A 14,795-nucleotide genomic window follows, 5' to 3' on the forward strand; every position below is an offset into this window, starting at 1 on the left:
CGGGGCAGGTTTAATCGGTCCAGGTCCGGCTCCTTTGTTCGTCGTTTCGCGTTCCTGGCACCTCTTGGCGGCGAACGAAATGGCGCGCGAGCAAGGAAAGCCGACGTCTCGCGATGCGAACCACGTGGTCCCGGGGCCGTTGTTGCGACAGTAAACGTCGTGTCGCGTTTCAACGTACATGACAGCGACACGGCGAGATGCAATTTTCTCGCGGGCCGACGATGACGAAGTGGTTTTCGCGGCTCGAGATCGCCCTCTCGACGCCCAATTACTGCACGATCTTTGCGCGCGATTTCTGCAACAGATCTCCGCCGAGAGAAAGAAGCGATTTCAACGACCACGGTGTCATCTCATCCTAGTGGATCAACGTTACATTAGGTTTCGAGCATCTTGCAAAACAACCGCGCGAAGCGTTACAATTTTTATGAGAAAGCTTGGGGGAATTGAATAATATTTCAGGACTCTTCGAACGATAGTGCAATCACATAATAGTTTGAGAGATATTTAACTCCTTGTCACAAGTTCTCATACAAATACTATTTTATGCTAGGAAAGCTTCCCTAAAGCATCAAAAATTTTGCTCTTTCCTCGATTTTCAGTCTCATTACCGAAAAAAAATAAAAACTTGCCATTAAAAATCAGTCGTCTTAAACAGATATTAAAATCAACATATTTTTATATTCACAACTCGTGAAACAAAATTAGATAGTATGCGTTTGAAAAATTATTTGGATTTAAATAGGTACATCAAGGGGTTAATAATAATGCTTGAATGCTATTGCGTGAAATTAATTGAGGAATAGATTTTAAGGTCACAGATTTTTAACCTATTGTTAGTGTCTTTCACGCGCCTTCTCGATTTCGCGATCCTCGCTATTACAACCCGTGAGAGAACGCTCCTTTCCCCGTGCGTTCCACTTTGAAACTGCGCCATTATACGCAATTATATTAGGAAACAACTGAATAAGAGCTTCGCTTCGTATAATAAGAATTCATAGAATAATCCACGTTCTGCCTTTTTCGAATTCCAACCTTGTATCTGACAACCGGAAATCGATATTCCGTCCTTCCGCCCAACTCGCACATCCTTTGTCCCCTCGAACGCGCAATTAGCACTGCATCCATCCGGTGCTCGAAACATTACTGCGATCGTAATATTTTCAACGATTTCTTTTTTTTTATAGTTAGGCACGTTTTAATGTAGCAAAAAATGGAAACAAAATTACATACTTTATTACGACGCAAAATATAATCCCACATCTTAACACATTACCGACCGGAAACGAGTATTATCGTTTTACGACAAGTGTGTGTTTTTCTAGTAATTTCTCCGATAATATTATTACTTGCTACAGTGGTGCATTTTTACATTTACTCTGTGCACTATAATATATATTTATTAGTATTTTTCTGACGGTTGAATACATCATAGTAGTTAATTTAAAAGCTTCTATATAATTAAAATCTAGTATTTAATAAAGTATTTCCTTTTATTCGTTTTTCTGTCTCATCTTTATTTCGCTTAAAAACTCCGACAAAATAGAACGAAAAACAACTGTTACGACCGTCGTGGAAACGTCGACAAATGCATTTAACGTTTCTTGCAACGAATTTCGAGTAGCGTCGATCGACGCGATCGACTCGATTACCATAAAATCGTTGAGATTACGAGACAAACTACAGCGGATTAATTACAACGAAAGTTATCTAAATAATCTGTCGCTGCTTGAAGGTAATCTGAAGTCATCCAGTATCGCTTTTTTTAACGACAAAACGAAGCTGTTCGAAAGCCCCGTTACGCGGACAGTTATCGAATGGATGCTTAAACGCGCTCGTCGAAATTGTCCTCTCTCGTATTTAACGATTTCAATTTCCATTTCAATCGAACGATGCAAATGTAGGCTTGCACCGTGTCGGATCGGCTGCGATCGCTATCAAAACAATCGATTCGATAATTTAATTTCGTCCTGTCACTGCTCAACAATGGCCGCGTAGACGCGAGTCTCTGTGCAACAAATGTAAAGCTGCAGGCGTTCGCGTAATCGGAGCATCTTGAAAAGGGTGCAGCTCGATAATATTCAATCCTGCGCAACGCGTATTGTTTATGTTTTCGTGGTCGAGGAGCTGTAGAAGGATTCGCTCGATCTTGATCGCTCGAAACATGCAACTACGACCACCTAACGTCGCCGTACAAATTTACCTTGTACGTTTGAAACGATTCACAGTGAGATTGCACCTTTGAGGGTTGCGTTTATTAAGACGGTTGCACGAGTACTGCAGCTCCGCGTAGTGTATTTAATTATTTATTTAACGTATCGATCGTTGCGTAACGAAAGAAGGTACAAGGAGTAAAAAAGAAAGAGAAAATACAATACCTCGACAAACGATTTATCCAAAATAAATTTATTATGAAACGTTATTTTCTATTGTTCTAGGAGACGAGTTTGCACCAGATCAGTTCCTAGTTCTACCGTGCATCATCATCGAAGTGGACAAATTAGGTAAACTCTTACTCGTTGGAAAGTAAAATTGTACTAGTTTATGGTTTAGATTTTTACATAGAAGACTGTTATGATGCTGTGCAACGAAACTGAGTTTACTTTTAGGTACCTTAATATCTTTAACATTAAAACCGACGCGACTTCCGGTTTCTTGTGCTGCCCAGGATGGACTCAAGCGACTCAGATGAGTTATGGGTGCAATAAACGTGAGTTTCCATGTTCGACGAGCAATTCAATTTCTGCCTATCTTTCTGCAATGATTCTTTGAACATTTGGTTAAAGAATTGCAACCGCATACGTAGTTCGGAAAAGATCGAAGTTTATAGCCGTTGAAACAGTATAGCGTAAAAGAAATATCGCGAGCCAGTAACGTATTCGCAAATGATGTCGTAAATACGACTTGAATGAATTTTACAATTTCATTACGGGGCACTTAAAATATTTATTGGCCTAGGCGATACTAATCTATAACTTGCCTTAATTACCTTTCAGCTACCTGTCTAGGTTCCTGCTTAAACGGAGGAATATGCACTTCCCCCGGCAGGTGCACGTGTCCCAAAGGATTTACAGGCAACCAGTGCCAGACAGGTAATGTCGAACGCGAATGCAAATCGATTCGGAATTATCATTTCGAATGCAAATCGACGGTACAGGTATAACATTGTACACCAACAGTTCATTCACTACATTTCCTGTTAACAACTTCAACACTTCGACAAAGATTATAGAGGGTGTTACCAAAAAATGATCATTAAAATATTATATTACCCTATTTGGCTGGATGTTATTTGAAGCAATACTTTAAGAGTCAAATGATTTTTCTCTAGATTATTTCTGTCTCTTAAATAGCTATCTCTAATTTTATTATGTCAACATTATGACGTATGCCAGAAATACAGATTTCCTTACAATGTTTTAATAACCTTTATTACAGAAAAAAACTATTATATTATTCCATTTGATTGAATGTTATTTGCAGCAATATTTACTTGGAAAGTCAAATGATTTTTCTTTAAATTATTTCTGTCTCTTGCATAGCTATCTCTAATTTTATTATGAAATATGTCAGAAATATAGATTCTCTTACAATGTTTTAATAAGCTTTATTACAGGAAAAATTATTTTGCTATCTTATAAATCTACAATGGTTTATCAAAATAATCCTTGAAAAGAGAAACTGTAGCCAGTTATAAAGGAACAGTATAATTAATGTAAGTTTTAATTTGCTTACATATTGTCAGAGGAAAGTACATACGTAACGTCCAATAAGAAATAACGAGGTAGGTCGTGGTGAACGTTGCATGGCCGTCTCCATCGCTTGGCTTAAATCTGCTCGATTTTTTTTTTTTTTTGTGGGGTCACCTGAAATCAATAATGTATTCTAGGTTAGTAGAAAATGCTGGAGCATTACGAATACGCGTTCAATATGCGTGCAATATGATTAGAAGCACACCAAATGTTTTCAAATCTGTAAGCCGATCGTTGATGCGACTTACGTATGTCTGTATGCTTAGCAATGAAGGCCATTTTGAAAAACTCTTGTGATATTACAAGCTAGTTCGTGCTTTAAAGAAATACTCTAACTAATGGAATATAGTTATCTCTTAAACTCTATAAACTGTTTTCCCAGATTCGAAACGTCAAACGAAACCTGCACGAGTATTTTAAAATAGATAGTACCGAATTAATGATACTGATACCAAATTCTAAACATTATTGAAATTACTCGATACGTACCTAATTAATCTTCGAGAAGTTTTAACTTCATTCATTGTTTGTGACATAGTTATAAAGTTCCATTTCATTGTGTAGTTTTCCGACACTGTGTAGATTCAAATATTGAGTTAGAGTTAGGTTACGTTATAGTTCGGCTCTGACGTAGGCGATCGGCTCGCGGCGGCCGCATTTTTATCTAGCCTGGCCAATACTAATTCAATTTAGGTTACAATACGTGCACCTATAATATCCTATAGTAATTTAAATTGTGTAAATACATCAGGTTCGATGGGAACAAACGAGCATTTTAAATGGTACTCAAATATTCTATGCGTACATCAATGTTCTCCAAAATGGAAGAAGGGTACGTACATATGGATGGACACTTTGCAATAACGAAAAATAATTTTTTATTCATAAACATATCTTTCCATTAATACACTGATAATCAAAACGTAACAATTGTATATTTTTCCTGCGTCATTCCAACATTCTGACATCTCCTAAAAAGTTTGGAAGCAATTGCTGTATACGAATAAAATAATTCATACTTCTAAACCCAAGGTTGCATAAAGAAAAAATACAGTAATAACCTTGACAACTCGGAGAACATGACCTTGAGAAAAAAGAACAATGTCTCATTTATCCTTCCACCATTCAAATCGTGCTTTTCAGATAGTTTGTATTCGTTAAAAGACCCAAATTTGTCCTAAGTACCGTCGAAAATCTACTCTGATTACGATGTAGTCGCGTATTGAATTCGTTTACTTCGACGTCTTTCGAGACCACAGCGTTCGCCACGCGTAATCCCAGAAAAATCCCCGCAGACCAGAACGCGTGTCCGCGAAGTTAACGATGCAAACGGCGAGGGTTGCGCTATTAAATCGTAAAATATCTGCGATCGATATTCAGGTTAGGAGCCTACGTCCTCGTAGCCGGGATCGTTAGGCGTAATTAAATCGACGCAGGCCGATACGCGGCCCCGATAACATAGCGCGAATACCGAGTCAACTGGGCGTATTGTGGTGTCCAGCAACGGACTGCTTTCGATAGATTTACGAGCGATTTCATTACGCTGTACGAACGTTCTAATTACGTGGACGAGGTGAGCCGTGCCGATTTCGGTACGACGGGACAGTTTCTTTCGTACGAGTAGCTACGACACTCCCCCGGGAATTGAGTTCCCGGTTTTTAATTCCCAGGGTTCGTGTACGTTCGCGTATCGTCGTCTGTGATAATCACGAAGTTGCCACTGGTAATTTGCGATAATACAGAACACTTGGTGCATGTTAAGTTGGTATAAAAAACAATTCGTTAATATCTCGCTTACCACGCGAGGCTTGATTTAACAGAATGAAACTACCTTGTGTCGATACGTTTCAAAGTTAAACGCCGGGTGTGGCATTTAAGGGGTGGATCGTTATTGTAAACGAATCTGATCACGTGCAGAATATATTTTCGTAATGCAAACAAAAACATACGGATAAAGAGAAATGTTCGTGATGGCCCTTTTCATATATAAATGGATCAAGAAAATTTATATGCCGTAAAATTACACTTGCAGAACAGAAATTGATTCATGATACTGTCAATTAACACCGAAATTTATTTATATGTTATTATATTATCTGACAGAAAATCTGATGAAATTATTTTTCCATCGTCAGTCGAAATATCAGATTTTATCCGCATGAATATTCAGTGCAGTAAATTGTAAACATGAAAAGTGATTAACTATGTGGGTACGTCTCTTTTGAGTAAAATAAATATTTACCTTATGTTTATGTTAATACACGACGATTAAATGTACGAGCAATCTATTTGTAAATACTTCATAATACGTGCACGACTCGAATATTGCTAAAATAAATTTTAACGTGGAAAGGAATTTCGTTGCGCTTAAAGTTATCTAATTTATTAACTGACGGATTTTTTATTTCGTATGAATGCTATTTTACAGATATTTAACGATCACTTGAAACGAACATCTTATCCCTTCAATTAGTCTGCTAAATCGAAGTATTACTGTGCAAGTCCTTGAGAATAAAAGTGGCATAAATAACGAATGCTGAAAAATTTATTAATGTCAATATTTCTGTGCCTTGTATCGAATACCATATTTTATGCACTAACAGGGGTGGATTCATAAACCTTACTCGAGGAAGAGATGAAATATGTACACATACATTTGAAACCTTTCTTCGTACGATTTGAAATTCGTTTCTATTTTTATAATAATATCATTCTTACGTCCAAAAATTATTTCTCAAGACAGAGAAGCATCAGTTACCGCCGTAAAATAATTTATTCTTAATGACCAAAAGAAAACCATGTTTCTGAATTTCTCTTACATCCCGTGCATTTTCTTGTATTAATCGGGGAACCAGTTGCTTTAAATGGTAGCAGTTATCGTCCCACTTTTGTGCTTGCTCTCGATCGAACACCAAGTTAATAACTAATTTAAATTAGCATAATTTATTCATTTTAATCGTCGCGCCTTGACGAAATCAACAGAAACCATGCGATTTGTGATTTTTCGCAACGCCCTCGACCGGAAACCGAAGGATTTCGCGATGGATCAGTCGTTGAGTCGCGGCTGTCGCGTTTATGCAATTAATTTTTTAACGAAATTACCATAACTTGTCCACCAACGTTACAGACGTCGACGAGTGCGTGACAGAGAAGCCCTGCGATCAGCTCTGCAGAAACCTACCCGGGACCTACGAGTGCCACTGCAGGCCCGGTTTTCAACTCCAGAAAGACGGCCAGTCTTGTCGAAAGAACGGTGAGTCGGAATCGCTAGGAAAAAATTCGACATCGCCGGAGAAACGATCTGCTTTCAAGATCTCTTGAGAATGACTAATATGGCGCCGGGGAATGCGCGGAATATCGCTTTTGGCGCGCCTCGACTTCCAAACGCTGCAAACCCACGCGATCTACGCGCAACAACAACCAACTACAACGTTTTAAACGGTTTCCAGTTTCCCCAAGTCTCTGTTGCAAGCCTTTGTTTTCGACTTTCAGGCAGCAAATACGCGTTATTTTCACTGGACAAACACCGCAGCGCGTTTAACCGCGATTGTTGGCGTTGATCTTCAAGTCCAACGCGGTTTGTGTACGGTTTACACGATTATTGTCAGCTGTGTTTAACGACTATAAAATTAGTTACCATTTGCTATTTAAATTGTAACTTTAGCGGACACTAAAATATAATCGTAAATTTCGATATGTTTAGAATCTTTGGAAGTCGAAACGAAATGAAACGAACAAGTGCGCGCTCTGAAAAAAGGTAGCCACAGCTGACTGGTTAAACAGAGGAGAATACTTGTGAAAATAATCTATGTTATTTAGTTGCAATTTAAATGCCTCGAAATATAATTGAATTTGTATCGAATAATCAAGAATCAACCCTCTTTCGACCTCTGCTAACTCAACCACTATAATACTAAAACGTCGTTCCTATAAACGTCGTTCCGTTGTATCAGAAAAGTAAGTGTTCCATTATCCGAAAATTCTCCGAACCGAGCAATCTTTCTATTTGTACGGACAATGGAGCGGCGATCGTATAGAAACTGGAAGCAGCGTTTCTCGTATCGAGACGTAAAGACCTCCGATTTACCACTCCGGTCGGTTTGTTCTCGCGATCACCCGACATATTTTTCAGACACCGACGACATCGCGTTCGAAGCTCGGGACCTGGAGAAAGACTTCCACGAGGCAACAACGACGAGGCGTCCGTCAATTTCCTCTCACGGTACGTAAACGTCGATCGTTTTCCCAATTTTCGGGAATTACAAATGATAAATAAAGTTCTTTAAAAAATTCGTCGTTTGCATTTTTCTAAATAAAAAATAATGTGCTCACGATTGCACTCTAATACCCTAGTTTGATAATATTCTTGATACGAAGAGTAACATTGTTGCATTTATTCCTGAATTTGCTAATTGAACTCATCAATAATGCTCATCTAGCAGATTCTGCCTTGGAGTTAGACGCTATTAATCGTTTGTTGAACTGTCTTCAATTACTCTATAGTTCATTAGCGCGTAATTAGTTCGAATGATTAATAGCGTCTCGTCTAAGACCAGGATCATCTACGTAGCTTTATCGATTCGTTTAGCAGATCCAGGATGAAATATCTGTACCAAAATTATTAGATACCGTGACGATTGGAGAAGCATGGAAGAATCGAAACAAAAGTATCTTCATAAAAAACACGTTTTAAATATTTTTTATAAGGGTTTGAAAATTCTTGTATCTTCATAATTATAATACAATAATATCAGTACAAATATACTTCTCTGTTTAAATGCTGTTAATATACGAGTAGTTTATTATTCAAATAGTGATATTGAAATAGTAACGCTTTGGCAATGATATTTAAAGTTTATTCCTAGCATTCGAATGATCCTGGCTCTAGTTTCGAGGAGAACGACGCGCGAATGCGAAAGTAACTCGAGTTCCGTTCTCACACGGCGATATCAAAGAATTCTGTTTGCAGATACGGAGAACGAGGTGTCCGACGGTGACCTCGATCAGGACTACGAGATTATCCTGAAAAGGCTCACCAAGCTCGAAAAGGTACGCCGGACAATGGCTCCTTGTATGTTATTTGACTTGTAAAAGAGAGATACGTTTCCTTTGCGCGACGCTAGGAATGCGAATGCGGAAGAATTATAACGTTTCTCTCCTTTTTTCCCCCTCTTTAAATTTTCAATCTGATAGCTGTAAGTACGTACGAAGTATGCACACTAATATTATAAAATCTGGATCTTGGTACTTCAAACGAAATTATTAACCAAACCGAAAATTCCAGAGGATCGCCTATCAAGAATAAGATGTATCATTTAATATTGAAAAGAATTGGAGTCATTAAGGAATAATTTGAAAATGTTTCCTATGTATCTGATGTATCTTTCCTTTTTAGCAATTTGCAAGAGGAAGGAAGAGAGATACGGAAGCCACGGAAATGAATAACAAGGTGGCATCAGTTATAGAAAGTATTAACGTGATGAAAAGGACTGTTGAAAATGTAGTATGTATTTAATGTAATAACTAGGAGTGTGCGGAGTTCCCGGAAGTGTTTATTTCTTGCCATTTCATGCTACCTTTATTCTCTTCCATTTCGCATATAGACAAACTGGATAAATGAACGTTGTCAACATAGACGTATTAAAAATAGAAGATTCGAACTTAGCGGTATGCGGAAATTTAAAATTCCCGCGATTTCAATGTTCAGAATGAGATAAAAGAAATTTACTTCAGGACATAATTGTGTCATTGACTATTTAGTAATATACAATATTCTTAAAATTCTAAATTAAGATATTATTAGCATAAACCTTTTCAACTAGCAAGATACGTATACCTTTGAGAACACAATGGCTTCCGGATTCTCGAAATTATCGAAAGTATCGAGATTCCTGAAACTATCGAGAGTCGCGATATTTTCGGGAATCCCCCACATCCCTACTAATAATAAATAATCGATTCTAAAGTATTATTGTATTTTAGCAACATATGCAGCAAGAGATATACGAGATGCGAGGTAAACTGCGGGAGTACGAGTTGGAGACCAGAAAAATCCAACACTTGGCGAACCGAGTAGTGGAGTTGGAAAATCGTTTGAGATTACGATGCAGAACAACAATTCCGATAAAAAGTGGTGCATTAAATTTTTAATATCGTTACGAAGGAAAAAGATATCAAATACTTTGGGCATTGCCCGTAGATGTAATATTTATGTAGGAAAATTTTTTTACGAGAAAAGATCATACTATCACTGCCATTTATTTAGCATTTACGATGACAATGTGTTGGATTTGTAATAGAATTATAACTTAAATAATCGTTGTGATCATTTTGTATTCAGCTTTATAATAAAAGGAAAAGTGAATTTAAACGATCCTTATTGGTTTATCTAGGGAAGGTAATGTATAAAACATTTTATCTGTAATAATAAAGTTTATTTCCATTTTATTACAAGGAATCCCAAAACGGGAACGTATCGATTAACATTATCAATTTTTCGTAAAATCTAATCTTGTTTTGCTTTTTTCTTCTGTCTTCTGGTTAGCCTTTTGTTTGACTTTGCTGTTGCCTTTTGGGCTTTCGCTCTACCCTTTTTGTGTTTAGCCACTTTTCTCAAGTTCATCCATATTGGGTAGTTTCCATACTGATCTTGCATTGTCTTTTTATTATATACCCTAACATTACTATCTACATCCATCTTTCCTTGACCATCCTTTCCATTTTTTTGCTTTGCCTTCTCATTTTCTTTTATTGTTTTTGCATCCACAACTAAAGAACAGCTCATACAGATTAATAAAAATTACAAAAAAATAATAAAAATATATTATCCAATATTTATTCGATACTTACCTGTGGCAATTTCTGTTATTTCTGACATTTCAACATCCTGTGACCCATTTTCATTTACACCCAATGTTTTCTTTAATCTTTCTAATTCTTTAGCACCGTAACGTTCTCTTTTCACTGCTCTACACTTTCTCCTCCATTTACTACGTAATGATTTTGCCATTTTATCGTGTTATGTCTAAAAACATTTTAAATATAAAATGTTTCGAAGACCTATTCCGAACGTCGTAAACGTTATCTTAAAATTTAACCACTTAAAGCAGTCCACTTTAAATTAAGAATAAGGTAATTTTTTAAATAAAAGGTGAAATAATATTAAATATTCGTCAAATTGTATGTTGGAAAGAATTCGAAATATCGATGAAAACGAAACATAACCTCAAATATACAAAAACATTGGGCATCAGAAACAGTAAACCAACTGAAAGAACTTAAAAAGAAATGAGATTACTCACTTGAATCACGCTTACTCAAAATGTATATCCTTTTAATTGCGTTTCCCACACAATTTATCACTTAACAAAAATACAAACGATCACGTGTTTGAAAGGAACGAACTTATTAACACACTAAAACATAACCTCAAAGTAGTTTTCTCTGTCGATCTTGCAGAACATGTTTAGTGGTGCTCCCTATAGTCGAAGAGTAGAGAATTAATATCACAGACGAGGTATTTCGTTCGTCACGGTTGAAATTTGTCGATATTGCAGTGAAATTGAATATAAAAATTAAATTTTGCATTATACAGTTGTTTAACAAATGGAGTACAAACACGATTCTCATACTTTTCCATTTCTAGTAAGTAAAAAACGATTGCGTACAATTTGTAATAGTTTTAACTTTCTCATGATACATAGCTATTTTCTAAAAATTAATTCAACCTTTAAAATAATCGTTTACACCGAATAAAATTGCTTTTAATTACATTTCATTTCACCTACTAAAACCGTGTAATTCGCGGACGAAATTCATCGTATCTTCCATTGCCGGCGAAATTCCGAAAGCGCATTGTAAATGAAAAGGTTTTAGAAAACTGATACTCGTTGAACAAGCACGCACTTAAATACGTTAGATTTCAATTTCACTTTATCTTGATTAAGATTAAACGTTGTTTACACAATAAATCAAAATAATGTACTTTCTACGACTTTGTATTTAATAAGTAACTTGGCATCAAAATGGACAGTGAAAGCAATTTGAAAGCACACGTTGTATCTCTAAATTAACTTTTATTAATTTTCTGTGTATTTTATATTGTTCTAGAATTTTCAAAGAAGAAACCAGAGTGAATGGAACCATTTTTCCGAGCATAGGCGGAGTCTTTACGCGAATTATGCGGGCAGTGAAGCGTCGAAGTAAGTTAATTAAATTTTTTTTAATTGTATAATCATCTGCAGGCACACAAGCATAGCGCCCAGAGCTTGTTGTTTTTGTCTCTTCCTACAATTCATCTACTGGCGCATCTATATCACCGAATCAAAAACGCGTGGACATTCGTTCGATATCGTTATCGCTCGTTCGAAAGCCAGCGGTATTCGATGATCGCGATAAATGCGTGCTCGCGTGTCGATAAATTATTTTATCAGCCGTACGCGCACAACCATAAACAAACCCCGATGAACTAGTTCTTCTCGGGCGCGTTTTAAAACGGAAACGACGGTCAATTTCGCGATTAACACTTTCTAAGTTGCAACGAACATCCACGCGGTATTTAGCTGTTGTGATCCACTTTTCACTCGGCTCGTAACATATTTATGCAGATCCAGTTTTCGCGTGACGAGGCCTCGTGTGCAACGCAATCTCGTATCCTGATTATCGTTTCGCGCGTTCGTTGTCCACGTCGTTGCACGAGATTGATTTACAGCGCGTAGCGTCGCGACGCCATGGACCTGCCTGTTCATCGGCACAAGTCACGAAACTGATAAATAAAAATAAGAAATAAATAATAAATAATCACGTGTCAAGTATGACCATTGAAAACTTCATTGTTTTGAATAGAAAACCTTGTAGATGTAATATTTAAGAATTGGTACGGGTTACCCTTGAACCGTATTTATGCAGGTAGCGAGACAGGACCGCACCAGTTATGTTGTTTTTCGGTCACGCTCGACGCCGATTGGTGCCTCATTTTCTCACGACGGTGGTAAACTAGACCCTAATCACAACAGTCGGCGCCAACATTCCGGAAAGCGAGGTTCTATCGTGCGTAACTATGATACGGTGTGTTTTCTGATAAGAAATGTACAGTGAATTCCTTAACGGTTACTAACAGAATGTTACAAGTGATTCGATACGGTGTATAAATTGACAAACCATCAGACATCTATATTTATAGTGCATCATTAGGTATGTAATTTTAAATATTTATATCTTCGAAACCATTCCCCGCATTAGAAATTTTTATTTTAGTATCCCACGAAAGATCGTTAAAATCAAAGTGGTACTATCGTATTAAATATAAATAACTATAAATAAAAATATTAAATAGGATCTTCCACTCGTAAGAACGATCAGCCAATGCTATGTGACTTAATAAAATTGATATTCATACATTTGCTTAACAATGTAACTATTCAGCGTTGTTATTTGGATATTTATGAAAAATTTTGAGTCCAATAATAGGGCCTTTAAAAATTATTTATAATTCCAAGGCTATTTACCTTTCGACCCATATTTGTTAGGATTCTGTTCTTAAATTTTGCAAATATCTGAACCATTACTTTTTCTGTGGTGTATTTGCAAGGTTTCGAATCATCTTTATCGATAAATAGCGAGGCCACCGTGTTGCACGAGATCGTTAGTACGAGGTATTAAAGCCCACTATCACGGGGCCTCTTATCAGCAAGTGTCGGTGCTTGTATAAACGTACGAGGAGTGACTCGTTAATGTAGTAATAGCCCAAAGCGACGTTGGAGTGTGCTCCGGGTGTACGTGGGCAGCGAGACCCGTTCTGTTTTTCGCATTGTCGGCGCAAGTAGTTTGTTAACGGCGGACGTCGGCGATGTCATCTTCAGGGTTTAACGAGGAGTAAGTAACACTTACGATCTCTCTAAGCGAGTCGCCCCGAACGACTTCCGTGCTACAAATTGCCAGAGGTTTCGCCGCGGCCAGACGATCTCACCGGGCCTCGCGGTGTCCTGTTCGTCGAATACGTTCGCGACGAACGAGAACTGGTCTCCTCGAATAAATATATTATTCGGCCAAGTGGGTCGTCGATACGTTTCGTTGTGCCCCGAACGAATTTCTTCCGTTGCGCTCGATTGCAGAGAAAACTCGCTTCCTGACCTGTGACAAATCTCGTGGTTTAAAATAAATTAATTTACAATACGTTGCAAGGATAATTTTAGACTTTCTAATGATTGTTCAATATCGAGTAATACGGTATCTTGTTTAAGGCAATTTTAATTAATATTGCATTGCAATTTTTAAATACTATAACAAACTTAGTTGTATCTCATCTTGAGAGATTTTAGAATATTAATATAAGTGAGAAGCTAGAAATACGAGATGGAGTAGTAATATGAAACATCAAGGTTCTGGGTAATGTTGATAGTTGTGAATGCTTAGAAATTACGTAGTATAATGCTTAGGAAATACAGAATCTATTTTATAGTAAATGTTCGAGACGATAACGAAGATATTAGGATAAAGCAAACAGTCCGTGTGTCTCGCTCCGTACGAAAGTAATCGACCAAGAACGAAGAAGAAAATGTGTTTGTAATTTCAAGAAATAATCGAGTAAAATGGAGACGGCGCGCAGCTAAACAATTCGTACTATCGATACAGGTAACCGTATCGGGTCATCATTTTGTAATTAACCAGAAAGCATCAACCGCTAGCCAACTATTTAGCAATAACCCGGCGCGTACAGTTTGCTTCATTGCGCAAATAATACAGAGCCAACGTAAAGTATGATTAAATGTTCGAGGCTCGACGTTTGGAAATCAAAGCGAACCGTGATTACCAGGTTTAGTTCGTCGTTTATCATGTTACAAACGAAGTCGTTCGTGAAATTGTGCGGATGTCGCTTGTGAATGAAGTAATCAAGGAATCTGCAATTAGCGACAAATGCTAAACTTCGTTGACTTTTAATTTTGTTCAACTCTGGCTCAGTCTAACCTTCGAACGCTACGAACGGTCGATCGTTACACCCAGTTCGTTTGGTTCGAATTTCTTTCCGATACTTAGCGTTGATTTTCG

The 14,795-nt window shown here is 37.3% G+C and overlaps 3 protein-coding genes across 6 annotated transcripts in view; 2 read left to right on the forward strand and 1 right to left on the reverse strand.

Annotated features, from left to right (window-relative positions):
- The window catches only part of Slow (epidermal growth factor-like protein slowdown), a 40,998-nt gene extending 30,929 nt beyond the window's left edge, over nucleotides 1-10,069 (forward strand). The window contains exons 2-9 of the mRNA XM_076764540.1: nucleotides 2,436-2,501; nucleotides 2,607-2,707; nucleotides 2,994-3,089; nucleotides 6,877-7,002; nucleotides 7,882-7,971; nucleotides 8,719-8,798; nucleotides 9,145-9,252; nucleotides 9,732-10,069. Of these exons, the coding sequence (XP_076620655.1) occupies nucleotides 2,436-2,501; nucleotides 2,607-2,707; nucleotides 2,994-3,089; nucleotides 6,877-7,002; nucleotides 7,882-7,971; nucleotides 8,719-8,798; nucleotides 9,145-9,252; nucleotides 9,732-9,899 (835 nt within the window). The 3' untranslated portion in view covers nucleotides 9,900-10,069. The remainder of the gene's footprint in view (nucleotides 1-2,435; nucleotides 2,502-2,606; nucleotides 2,708-2,993; nucleotides 3,090-6,876; nucleotides 7,003-7,881; nucleotides 7,972-8,718; nucleotides 8,799-9,144; nucleotides 9,253-9,731) is intronic.
- Nucleotides 10,070-10,168: 99 nt separating this feature from the next.
- On the reverse strand, nucleotides 10,169-11,171 carry LOC143352056 (protein LLP homolog). 2 transcript variants are annotated; one of them, XM_076784272.1, is made up of 3 exons: nucleotides 11,066-11,171; nucleotides 10,599-10,773; nucleotides 10,169-10,517 (listed from the first exon to the last, which is right to left on the reverse strand). In XM_076784272.1, exons 2-3 carry the CDS (start codon nucleotides 10,756-10,758, stop codon nucleotides 10,255-10,257), a joined length of 423 nt encoding a protein of 140 aa, XP_076640387.1. In that variant the 5' UTR covers nucleotides 10,759-10,773; nucleotides 11,066-11,171; the 3' UTR covers nucleotides 10,169-10,254. The 2 variants fall into 2 exon arrangements, with proteins under 2 accessions (XP_076640387.1, XP_076640381.1); XM_076784266.1 differs by having other exon boundaries at nucleotides 11,051-11,171.
- A 1,752-nt stretch (nucleotides 11,172-12,923) lies between these two features.
- Nucleotides 12,924-14,795, forward strand: part of LOC143340524 (uncharacterized) — a 78,580-nt gene continuing 76,708 nt past the window's right edge. Inside the window, exon 1 of one of the 3 annotated variants that reach the window (XM_076762636.1) lies at nucleotides 12,924-12,941. Coding sequence is in view for 2 of the 3 variants with exons in the window: in XM_076762601.1 (XP_076618716.1) it covers nucleotides 13,597-13,622 (26 nt within the window). In the remaining variant the exon portion in view is untranslated. Of the gene's footprint in view, nucleotides 12,942-13,500; nucleotides 13,623-14,795 lie in introns of those variants that run through there. The other 2 variants (XM_076762601.1, XM_076762610.1) reach the window with 2 other exon arrangements.

Source organism: Colletes latitarsis, chromosome 1 (assembly GCF_051014445.1).
Source record: "Colletes latitarsis isolate SP2378_abdomen chromosome 1, iyColLati1, whole genome shotgun sequence".
Classification (NCBI taxonomy): Eukaryota; Metazoa; Arthropoda; class Insecta; order Hymenoptera; family Colletidae; genus Colletes; species Colletes latitarsis.

Excerpts from the sequence above, each read along its gene's own strand:
- LOC143352056 (XM_076784272.1), bottom strand. The coding sequence starts at position 10,758 with ATGGCAAAATCATTACGTAGTAAATGGAGGAGAAAGTGTAGAGCAGTG. Across the intron at positions 10,518-10,598 it reads AATAACAGAAATTGCCACAG|TTGTGGATGCAAAAACAATA; the intron begins GTAAGTATCGAA and ends GCTGTTCTTTAG.